At 41.2% G+C, this 12,694-nt stretch overlaps 1 protein-coding gene across 7 annotated transcripts in view; it reads left to right on the plus strand.

Annotated features, from left to right (window-relative positions):
* Positions 1-9: 9 nt before the first annotated feature.
* furina (furin (paired basic amino acid cleaving enzyme) a) overlaps positions 10-12,694 on the plus strand; it is a 109,232-nt gene continuing 96,547 nt past the window's right edge. Inside the window, exons 1-2 of one of the 7 annotated variants that reach the window (XM_064336726.1) lie at positions 10-148; positions 11,341-11,732. In XM_064336726.1, the coding sequence (XP_064192796.1) occupies positions 11,553-11,732 (180 nt within the window). In that variant the 5' untranslated portion in view covers positions 10-148; positions 11,341-11,552. The other 6 variants (XM_064336719.1, XM_064336720.1, XM_064336723.1 and 3 more) reach the window with 6 other exon arrangements.

Raw genomic sequence — 12,694 nt, forward strand, 5'->3', positions numbered from 1 at the left:
AATACGTCACCATAACTGTCAAGTGTTGATTGGTGCAGTGTGTGTAGTTTAAAAACTTGCAAGACTGGATAACTCTGCATGGATGCACTCCTCCTGAATATGTTCAATTTAAATTGAGAAGAGGCAGGACTGCTGTGCTGGAGCAAAGGTATCGAAGGAAAATTGGTAATTTGTGTGACCAGAGAACCTGGTGCAAGTGTCATATCAAATTTCATATGGAAAAACAGCCTAATCTGCATTCGTCTTTTTGTTGAAACGTTTTTTTCCCCAGAGAACGACCCAAACATTGTAATATAGTAACGACCTATATAAATACCGTAGATATAGCCTACTATTTTGCGACGTTAACAGGTTAGGGATTTATCGGTTAACTCTCTAGTACTGACAAAAGGCTTCAAGAACGTTCAGAAAAGTTTATATTTTGGATGTGAGAACACTATAACAAACTGAAAACTGAAAAATATTTATTGTTCCAAGCAGGTTCAGTGGAAGTCGCAGAACGTTTCGTGCACGTGCAAATTAATTCCGAAATCCACCGTTCGGGAAAAAGCATCACAAGTACACATGTAAAGTGCATTTTAAAATGGCAGTTAAACATTTCTAATCCTCATAATATAATTAATGCAAATCAAATGGCAGTTGAACACTTCTAATCCTCATAATATAATGTAAATCACATTCCGAAATTCAATTATGTTTACGAAAATAATACGAACAATATTATATAAAGCAGTCGTTCTCAAATTCGGCCTCGGGACCTTTCTGTGTATGTCGGTTTTTGTTAAACCTATTGTGTTTCTGTTCTATCATGATTATTTCGTTAAACTTATTAACGCAATGCCGGTTTGGCTCGTCAATTGTTTTGTCTTTGAATTTTTCGTTACCTGCCATGTGATTAGTTGTAGTGGCCAGGTGTCCACAATTCACCAAGTAGGTCAGTCACTCCAAGTAGGTCTTCAGTTTGTTCAGTCAAAATTTTGTTTGTCCTTTTTATATAATCATTTGCAATATAACAATGTGAATATGGCACTTTTATTCTTCATGGCATGTGTAGCTATTTCTGAAATAATGTGGCTAGTAAGATAAATAAGAGGGTAAATTATCTCTCAAAACTTTAAAAGCTTCTAATTAAGAAAAATCAACAGCTTGTTAAAATTCTAGAATTACAATAATGGTTTGACCAAAAATCAGCATACGCGGGGTTCCCCAGGACTGAGTTTGAGTCACTGAAAAGCGGCTCTTTTTTTACTCAAATAATCTTAAAGGTACACTGAGCAAACTAGAGGAATGTACTTGTTGGGAAAGTATTTTCAAATATACCGGGAAGCGGGCTAAACTCAGGACATTTAAAGTAGTCTAAAAATGTTTAACCGACTCATAGGTTACACCTGTAGATGAGTATATTTTGGGTTGAAAGTATACAGTTGGTAGAAATGCTAGTAACTAACTTTGGTGAAATTTAATTCATTTCAGGCCTTGAGTAAGCTGTCACCTTAATGCCGTTGTAACTTCAGTCAAATGGACAGGTTATCGATAGTAAAAGTCTCTAATTCGTGTAGTCTAGTATGAAGTGCAGTTTGAATGTCCTTATAACAGGATAATTGCAAAAGCTGGTTAAAATTCAATGGCTTTTTAATGGTCACTGAAATCTGCGAACATATTTGGATGTTCGTGAAAGGACATGAATGCAATTATGAGTGCAAAACAGAATGAGAGCCGTATTTCAGCCAAATGAATGAAAGAGGATTAAATAGCTGTTTCACAGCCAGGACTGTCCAAGATCCATACGGAAGGATTGTTACCTGGATTACTTCACTGGGACCAACCCAAAATATGGAGCACTCAGAACACCAAAATACAACCCCATTAACGAAAAAGGGTGATTGACATTTGATGTCCTGGACATCTTCCTCAAAGTCAACAGACGAGAGTGCAGGGACTGCACCATGAAGAAAATGTATGTCCTCCGACTCCCCTTTGAGTGCTTCAGCTGTCCTTATTTTGGGTTATTCCTTGTGAGGTAATGTGGGTAAGGATCCTTCTGTTTGCAACTCTGACATGCATGTATGCTATATTTCACACTTGGGGATGTGGTAGTTATAACTTTTCACTTAATTTGACCATTATAAATAAATACATTAAATAATTGACTGGTTTAGCCATGCCTTTCCCACATTAAATTGATTTGATATTTTAAGTGTGCGGTCCAAGGATCACATTGGATATTTACATGTCAGTATGCCATATGGTTGAAGACGTCATCCTGGAAAATGCCTAAATGGGTAACAAGTAAAACTGAATAGCTCACAGGCAATTATATTTAATCATTTTAATCTGTTTATAAATAAGTAAAGAAATAAATGAATGATAGAACACACAATAGGATAGTGGATGTTATTTCCAATAACAAAATATTCAGCATGAGGATAGTTGTATGGAATGGAATGGAATGTTCAGCTCAATTTTCTTAAAACTGGATTTAAAAATGGTGTACTGTCCCAAGTTTAAACCAGTCCACAGTGAGTGTATAGAGTACTCTCTCTAGCAGTACAAATCATGAACTTTCAAAAATCTGGATTTTGTCATGTTTCTAAGGTGGCCAATTTTGTCCAAATGTATTGTCTTGGTTTTGGGCCTATATATGTATTTTAGCTCCAATCAGTTATTTTCTTAGATCTAAATAAGCATACTGAATATTTGATTTTTTAAATTTTATTTATTTGCTTATATTAATTTGTTTATTTACTGTATACAGTATATTATACAGCACAGAGAAAATTAAGTTGCCAAAAAATAGGATGAGCATCTATTTTAGGGACTATTGTGTTCCTGCTCTTTTTCCCGAAGTACACCATAACGTTTCAACGAAGGTTTCGTGTTGTAGCCACTAGCCACGAGACGTCTGTAGATGGTGCCAGATTACCAATACCTATAAACTTTGTCACAAAAGAGGCGTGTCCATATAATTTTCCTTTTGCCCGTTTCTCCCTGAACGTGACGTATTTCCTGGGGTCTGTGGACGACTACTCCGCGTAGGTTGTGTGGGGGGAAAACTGTTTGATTTGAAGATTTAGTCTTTATATACAGCACATTTGTAAATTGCTAAGAGCTTCATGGATAGCGTATGAATTACAAATATAAGCCAGTACGAATTCTTTAACAATGCATCTTTGAAACGTGGTATGTAGCTAACTGACGACCACAATCAGAGAAAGGCAATGGAAAGTTCCCCTCTTTGCTGGTAATCCACTAGGCGCATGTAGAGTGTGCAAAGTAGCTCAGTCAGTATCGTTAAGGGGGCTAAGGAATTTGGGCTGCCGGAGTATTGTAGCTATATTGCATGCTAGCGTCATTCCTCTTTCTCTGCTCCGATACAGGCTGTTTGTATATTGTAACTACGCCGCTATATGTAAACCACAACAAGCTGGGCTGCAGCTGAAACATGACGCCGCCGCTGCAGTCGGCTGTTGTTAGGTGGAGCGGAGGGGTTTAGAATAACATATCCCGTGCTCCAAGGGCTGTCGCTCAAGCAGGGTCGGTCTGAGGGGTCCCGGGTATAGTGTAGTAAAGGGTTGGGTTGGTGGACAACAGTCAACGAAGCTCCGACGCGGGACAGGACTGTTTGACGTGAAGAACTTAACGCGTGTTTGGGAATCATCGGAAGGCAGCTAACATTGGCTGCCAAGTTCATGTAATTCCCAGCTAGCTAGCTAGGTAACGTTACTTCGAAAACAGCCTCTCCATAATATCTGAACAAGAAACTGGGAAAGTATCTTAGGAACGGATACAATCAGTATATGTATACATCTGCACCTCCAACCATTAACGTTACCGAAGGAGGAAAACATATTCCAGACCATAGTCATAAACAAAGTGGATGTCGTCGCAGAAGAGGTTATGGTAAGATTTTTTTGATATCATTCACTTGACAAATTACGCTAGCTAGCTAACACCATAATTACTTTTCGGTAGCTAGCTAGCTCACGTTAGCTAAAACTACACACGCTGTAGCTTCGCTGACTCGATACTGAGCGAGCTAGCTGTGTAATGACTGTATGATTAAAAGCTGGGTCAAGCGTTGGAACTTGTATGGACTAACAGTTAGCCAACACGAACTTTTTGCTCTTAATACGTACCATAATCTGGTTAATTTGATAGTTGGTGAAAGCGATTTTATTTTTACTTCAGCTACACTTACGTTACAAACTGTAACTGATCATAATTATTGGCCATGTAGCTGGTGGTCAGTGTCAACTAGCTAGCTAGGTAACGTACTCAACGTTTGAAAAACAACTCGGCTAATTAACATCAACGTAGCTGCATGGGTTTATCATTGGATAGCGGGCTGTTGAGACGAGGAAGTTCTAGTAAATAGGCGAGGAAGTTTGAGTAAATAGACAACAGCTAGCTAGCCAAGCTCTGTCCCTTGCTATATCTAACGTCAGTTTAGAGCTAGTTCTTCTGAGTTATTTACAGCTAGACTAGCTCCCTAACTGTCTAATCTTAGCTAGCTAGGTACTTGAGCGTCAGAAATGCGCAACTGGGGCATGGAGTCCGGAACGCCACTGGCTAAATTAAATACAGAAAACTAAGGATATCCCTGCCCACAATCTATACGCGAATCAGATGTCGTTGCCAGCCGTGGATCCATGAACAGGTATCATTGGTCAGGATGTTCAGATAAATAACATTGCTAACGGTGGTAGTGAGTGATGTTTTCTTCACGGCGAACACCGTCTTCGTGTTGGAGAACCTAGGTAACTTGGCAAGATCGTTAACTAGTTACCTGCCTGGCTAGCTAACGTGACAACTAGTCAGCTGACTAACACTGAACTTATTTGTCACTCTTTAAATACTCTATTCGGGATTAAATTTCAGCATAGCTAGCTACTTCTATATGTTATATGAAACCATTGGATAAGTATAATGTGGTCAACTGAAAAGTTAAATGGAAGCGTACTCGTTAGTTAGACTAGTCTTAACTGGAATACAGGATATTCCGGCAGTTTTTGTGGAACGTAAATTCAGAACGTGTGTGGTAACGTTACTCGGAGCTGGCAAGCTGTTGGTGTTTGTGTACGTTTAGTATTGACATTACGTTTACAGTTTGGATCAGTCTTTACAGCACTAATGATTTCGATATTTTCTCTTGTCGCTCTGGAAATTATGGTCATGAGGTTTTTAGATGATTGTTGCTTATTCGTCCGTGTTGCGTGATTATTGTTATTGTCCTGATTACCCTATCTCAATTTAAGAATTATCTAACATTAGTCACAGCGGTGGACAATACATATAAATAATTTACCCAATACCGGCGTTCATTAAAACATTTTGAGAACATTAAACTTGTGACTTGTCTAAGTCCTTAGCTCTGTGCAGGAATTGTAGAAATGTTAAGTTTATCTTAGCCTAAGCAGGAGAACGGGGTATTTTCACGGGTTTGTTAACAATATACAATTTTTTTTTGGGGGGGGGGGGGTATGTTGCGTTAGAAATTCAGTAAATAAAAAAGCCGTTCTGAAAACTGAAGTGTCATACAATTCAGTGAGTCACTGTAGACAGGGTGGGTCATGTCCGATGATATCACCGCAGATGTGCCTAAACAATTCCTGGTTCTCTTTGGATTGGTTATCTTTTTCTTGAAAGTCCTCCATTATATAATCTAAAATGTCCCGTGATTTTATGTCAGCGGCCAGGCAACAGTTTGTTGCCCACACAATTCATTGCAGTTTCGTGAGTGTTTCAATTGCAACGGAGCATTGATTACTTTGATGTGCATCGTGGCCAATATGTTTTTACGCAGGCGAAACGCAAATTGACGTTTAGGGTAAAGCTACAAGCAAAGTTCCAGTCATACACGTTCCACCTTTAGAATGCATGCCCCAAGGTCTGCCAAATACCGATACTTTTTATTTTGTTATTATTTTTTAAGATTCGCCAGACATGAATACGAGCATACTGGACTACTCGGGGATCTATTGCTTGCATGACTAGTACGTGTATTCTAATAGTAAGGGCGACTGTAGTCCTTTTTTAGCTTCGTTATAATTGACATGCTGTGAAATACATCATATGAATCGCATGTTTTCTTTATGAAAGACTGCGGACGTCTACGCACAATTTCTTATCGGTTGCTTTTTGCTGATATGATTTAAAGAAAGCGTATCTACATTCCTGACGTAAAATGGTTTTGTGGATTTCAATTTGTGACGCGCAATACTGGCATTTTCTTTGAGCGTTTCTTCAGAACAAAAAACAACGACAAGCATAAAAAAACACGCAGAAGTTCAACCACTCTTGGCAGGAACTTAAGCGTTTTTCGCTTGAAGTGCCTTGGAGTGTTCTAATGAGGTCACTGAGAGGGGGGTGTACTTTGAAACGTGGGTTACAGCAGGCGTTACTCGCTGGGTTAGGTGTGCGTGTCTGTGTGCAGTTCTGCATTTCGTTAAAGAACACTGCCGAAAGAACAGGAACGTCGAGGTGAGCTGCATTTACCATCAGCTTTTATCGCTCTACGCATCTGGTTATTTGTTTGTATCAGGGTTCATGATACAAGGTGGATTTAATATATGAGTACTAACCATGTGAATACATTTGCTATTCACACGTTATCACTTAACGTCATAGTAAAGTTTCATTCTGCTAAGCAAATTACGAAATGGCAAGATTGGCTTCATAGAATTGAGCAAAATACAGTACTTTCACAAAGTAGTGTCGAGCATATTTAGATGTACTCTGCTCAGCTAACCAGTTAAATATCTGGAAACCACAATTCATCGAAATGTCAGAATGTTGATGTTCACCACCTGTTGGTATTACTGTCCGTGTGCATATTCTTACACGAGTCGTTTTCTCATTGAAAACCGTTACGTTTCTGAATAGATTAAAAATATTGTACATTTTTTTTAACATTCTGAGTATTGAAACAACTGGTGCAAATCAAGTGCTGTTCTCTTTGAGAGTGCTAAAGAGGTTACAGTTTTAAAGTTTGTGCTGACGGCTGATTGGGCTGATCATGTTGCTCTACTGATAGTAAAGCTTGTGGGTAATAAGAGCAAAGTCCATACATTCTCAAAGTGAACATTTCTGGAAGATTTTTCTGTGGTGGTTGTCTTATGGTTGCATCACGCTGCATTGTCTTTGTCAGTAAGGGTGTCAATGCGATTTGACCGCTTTCACATGCCATTATCATGATTGTTATTGTTATGATTCTTACATTTTTTGGAAATTGGTAACATTTTTACTGAATGTATTTTCAGCAAAAAGGCTGTAGGCTTTCGGTAGTTTGTAACCTTTTTTTGGATAGAGTGTAACAACAAGAAATAGGATTTTATCCTATTTCACTTCATGTTACATTGAAGTGACTACACACACTATGTTTGGCATATAATCTGTCTTTAAACCGGAGTGACTGGAATTGTAGCCTAGCTTACATTTCACCATTGAGCCGGAGAAGACAGTTTAATGCTTCTACTTTGATTGATACTCGTCTTTTGTCAGCATACATTTAAGCTAAAATTGCTTGTTGTAGCCCTGACTTCATTTTTGAGACGTTTAGCTATGTCCAGTGTTTAGAAGACAACGCTTCCTAAGGGCAGATAGCCTAAATGGGGAATACAGTCTGAAACTAGTGAAGTTACAAAAACAAATGTCACTGCTTAACTATTTTGTCTCAGTGCTTGTACATGGCATTTAATTCCATAGACAGTACTATTATTTTTAGAGTAATACACTTGGTTGCCAAAGTCTGGAGAGAACTTCTCCACAAAGCATGTTTTGTTTTTTTTGGTACGTTAGCCTTGTAAAACTCTCTCTCTCTCTCTCTCTCTCTCTTATATATATATAATATATATTATATATAATATATATATATATATATATATAGGCTATATTCCACTGTTTTATTTTTGTCCTTTTTACTTGATTGTTTTTACTTCTGTCACTTTTTCTGTAAAGCATATTGAATAGCACTGTGTGTTCGAAATGTGCTATATAAATTTCTTTTTTTATTATGAGATGAGTGAATTTATTTTACGTGCTTGCTGTCAAGGTCATATTAAAACATTAGTCAACATTAGCCATTTGCACTAAACATTTTTGGTTGAGGCACTTATTTTGAAGTCCTCATTTTCAACCTTGGGAAGTAAATATGGAGGGAAAGAATAGTAAAACACTATGTCGTACAATAAGTACAATACGCTCATTTTTCAATCTTGCCATTTGGTTCTTTCTTTGACAATCTTCAGAACTCAAACCACAGTTACCATGCCGTGCCAAAATCAGGTTTTGCTTTTGAAGCGAATAGTTTGTTGCTAATTGTATTGCAGTTTGTTTCTTGAGGAATATTTCACTGGCTTTGATGCAAGGCAGATTTCTCAAACTTGCCATAGTTTCTAGTTTGTTTTTAGATGCTGTGGAATTTTCCTCCTTGCAGTTATGCAAATGAACATTGCTACACTTTACGACGATCCAAGCAAAGCAGTGGTGCATTACAAATGTAGTAATTGTTACCCCTTGTTTGTGGAGTTTGAACTGTGTTGTTGGAACAGCTGCAGTATAGTCTGCTGAAAGGGACACAGACAACTTTAAGCACCGGAGTCAGTGCGGAGAACTGGAATCAACACTTGTCACGTATTGCCACATGATCTGCCCTGTTAAAATAAAGTAATCTCTTCAAATGTGTTCATTTTTGTTTCCTTTTAATCAGCTGTGTAAATGTAGCATAGGCTTTCTGTTCGTAAACTACATTGCTACCCAGAAAAAATTAAGTAGGCCACTATCAACTTGCTTATACTCTTTCCAGTTTTTATGAATGTTTTATTCTTTACTATACATTGTGTCCAGGTGATATACAATGTGCATTCTAGTTGTTTTGTATGTAGTACTGTTGTTCTGCAAAAAGGTTCATTAAGTTTTTGGTGTCTGTTACTGTGTACTGTGTATCTTGACATACGTGCCATGGATTTCAGGGACTGTGGTTCTTGCATGTTTATCTATCTATTACATTTAAGACAGTGCTGTAGCGTAGCCAGTTAGCTTGCTATTTCTAGCTTTAATGGCCTCTAATGAAAGCCTGCAGCATGACAGCTTCGATCCACTTTCCTCTGTTCCCACAGCGGTTGATAGCTACTTTTTACGGGTTTCTTAAGCGTGTGCACATTCAATATAAACTCTTCATTTTCTGTGATGCACTGCTTCTTTTTATTTTGGGGAATTGGTAAAAGTGTGTTCTTTTTCATTAGCATTAAAGAAATAATATGTACGCTATTCCCAAACTCCAAATGCACTTCAAAACCTGCTTGTTTTGCGTAGGCTATTTGCGGCTGTTAGTGTGCGTAGCCTCTAGGGTGCCGTGTGGGCTGAGGGGGGACATCCCAGGGGCTTTTGCTAACTGTTCTTCTTTAAGCTGCTTCAGTCTTAGAAGAAATCACTAGTTGAAATTATTCTGCTCTCTTTCTCTCTCTCTCTGTCTCTCATTTTGCCTTCTTGGAAAAATCTGTTTGGCAAAAAAATGCCTCTTACTGAAATGTATTGTACAGTTGCAGTAGAGGAACAGGTTATTAATGCATATGGGGTTAATACAACAAGTTTGACAGCATTCATCCAAGACAAAAAAAAGTCTTTAAGAATTAACTAGTTGTTCACTGGGCTTTGACACATTGCAGTTTCATAATCTTGGACCAAATAGTGGTGGACTCAGGCTTCTGCCTATCTGAATTGTCTGAGTCTCTCATGTTCTCTGAGACTTAATGCCCCCACCATCTCTGAGAGGTCACACAATTGTGAGATTTCTACACTGGCACTTGGTTTGGCTTAAGTAATGATGTGCAGTCTTGGAAGTGCCTTTCATGTCTTGACACAGGAAGATACTCTCCTTTTGGCCCTTTTGTCATTCTTCTCCCAAAGGAAGGGACTGCATAATGTACTGGTGTGAGCCTCGGAGACGCCCTCATTAATCCAAGAGAGTTCACTGTAAACTCCACAGTGGTTTCCTGTGTATGCACACATGCATGTGCACGTGCACAAACACACACTCACCCACACCCATAAACACAAACACACACACACTTTAATCTTTTCTGCTTCCCACCAAGTATGAAGAGAAAACGAGACCCACTCAGCTGTAGCTCTGAACATCCCCCCCCCAGTGAAGACCATGCGTGCAGCACTTGTGCTTTTAGAGGAACTTTGATGGAGATCTTCATTTCAGGTGTCATTTTATCTGCAAACAAGTAGCGTACTTCTCACTACAGAAACCTGCTTTCCTAGATGGAAATCTCTTAATAGCGTTTTACAGTTCAGTAATCCGTTTGTCTTGTGTATTATCAGCTTTGTAATCAGGGTTGTACTTGTTTTGCTCACAGCTAGTGGATGCAGTAGATGACAGAGCTGCTACAAACTGATTGTGTATTAATTGGGCCATCTCATTGATGAAACAATCTGCACTTTGTTCTTTATTGTGCTGCGGTGTGGTTTTTCCTCCTGGCGTATGTGGCTGTGTCTTTCAGTGTCTGCTTCAGGAGGTGTTGAGAGGAAGCAGTGCAAAGCCTTTTTATAATCTATGACAAGGGACACCTGCCAGCCTCGCTTATTGGAAAAAGCCAGAGAGGATTTGTGTTGGGGGGGGGGGGGTTGAATATTTAAATGGCTGTGGGTTTGCTGTCAGCGCTCTGGCTCTTGGGCTCAGGACTTTCAGGCTTTTAGGACAGGCCCGCCAAACCCCCTGTACATTTTTCAGTGTAAATGTAGTGGAGTCTCTGATTTTACTTTATACTGGGACATTTACTATTTAATTAGCAAGATATAGGTATCATGTGCAAGACTGTAGCCTACGTCCAACAGTCCTGAAATTTGCATAATAGTAAGGGGATGATTGTGGCTGGAAGCACATTAAATTGTCTCATTTAATTTAGTAAAACCTGAGTTATAAAAGTTATATTGACTTTGGACATCAATACACCAATCATTGAAATGTTTGTTTTAAAACCATTTTTAATATTCAAAGTTGTGGATGCTATGCCATTAATTAGGCATTTGCCACAAGTGGCTGACTTTATTCATTTGCTAAAATACTTCCTTGTGTAGGAAGCCCAGTTCTGTATCCATAATGTACTTTAGATTTTCTCTATAACCTGGGAATCTCCCGCGTGTGCATTTACTACAATATGTTGAAAATATTGGTACCGTATTGCCTGCTGCTGTATGTAAATAGGGCTGCAATCTATAGTTTTCAGGAAGGGATGCAGAGTGGCTGTGATTGACAGGGCCTAATAGTGTGGTTTGGCTGTGCCTGTCTCCGCTCATCAGTGACCTTCACCTCTGCTCTCTCCTCTCTCCCAGGTGAGCCCAACGCTGTCCTGATCTCCCCCGGTCTCCACTGACCGCCAGCTTACATGTGCCCAGAGCAGCCCAAATCGCTAACAAGGTAGCTGTACCCAGAAAGTCACCGCAGGAGCAGAAGGTTCGGCACTACCTGCCCCCCGCCTCGCTCCGCCCCCGCCCCTGCCCCGCCCCGCCCCGCCCCTGCCCACCCGGCCCCCCCGCGCTTCTCCATGGATCTCCGGCTGGCCTCGCCGCTGCTGCTCTGGACGCTGCTGCTCTACCTGGCCTCTGCGGCCCAGCCGCCGGCCGAACCGAAGGTTTACACCAACACGTGGGCCGTCCACGTAGCGGGCGGAGCCGAGGAGGCCGACCGCATCGCCAGCAAGCACGGCTTCATCAACCACGGCAACGTGAGTACAGGCCGCTTCCTCCCCGCGCGCCGCTCTTTAAGGGAGTCGCATGGTGACGTCCAGGGACGCGCGCGCCTTTGCTCCAGTGCCGGAATAGGGAGGGCAGCTTTGAGAAGGGGGTCTGAGCCCGGGCTGAGCAGCCGCGCCCGAGCCCAGGCTGCTCTCGATGAGGGCCCGGGGGGCAGTTCTGACCCTGTGCCGTTTGTGAGCGCACACTTGGAGCGAACCTGACAGAAAGCCGCGGGAAAACGCTCCTCGTTACCGTGGAGACACGGCGGCAGCGTTTCTCCGGCCGCCCTCGCCCTCCAGGTGGACGTCGGGCTTGGAGGGGCCCCCTGTTTGCGGGCGCGTTTTAAGGAGGTCCGTACAGAAAATAAACGAGCCGCTGGCACGGCCAGAGGCCGCTTCACCTGTGTGTCATTTGGCGTATGATTAAAACGACCTTTTGGCTTGTGATTCAAGCTGCCACGTTCCGAGTCGATGGGGCAGCTCTAATCCCACGCCCATCAGGGGAAATGTGTGTTTGCTTTGTGGCAGGCAGTTCCAATCAGTGCCGTTGTTCAAACAGTCTCAGAAGCACTTTTTTTTTTTCTGAGAGCTTGTCTGCTGTGTTTGCATTAAATGTATGTCTTTTACAAAAGCCTAACTCCTCCCCCCCCCCCGCCACCAGTCCAGCACTCCCGTTACCAAACAAGCAATTAGGCTCAAATGGATGAAAATGTCCCTTCCTGACTGCTTACATAACTTTTTAATTGTCCCGCCGCCCTGCACATTTTCAGCTGTCGTACAGTGAATTACCCAGCAGTGGCCTGTTTTTGTGCTCTCCTCTTGTGTTAGCGGAAAGAAAACATGGGACATGATTCCAGCTTTTGGAAAAGGCGTCCTCCTCCCCTGGAAGGGCGCTTGACCCCTCGTCCCGATGCTGTTCCACCTCGGTCCCGCGTCGCTCAGACGCTGCTGCC

Source organism: Anguilla rostrata, chromosome 5 (assembly GCF_018555375.3).
Source record: "Anguilla rostrata isolate EN2019 chromosome 5, ASM1855537v3, whole genome shotgun sequence".
In the NCBI taxonomy this organism is placed as follows: domain Eukaryota; kingdom Metazoa; phylum Chordata; class Actinopteri; order Anguilliformes; family Anguillidae; genus Anguilla; species Anguilla rostrata.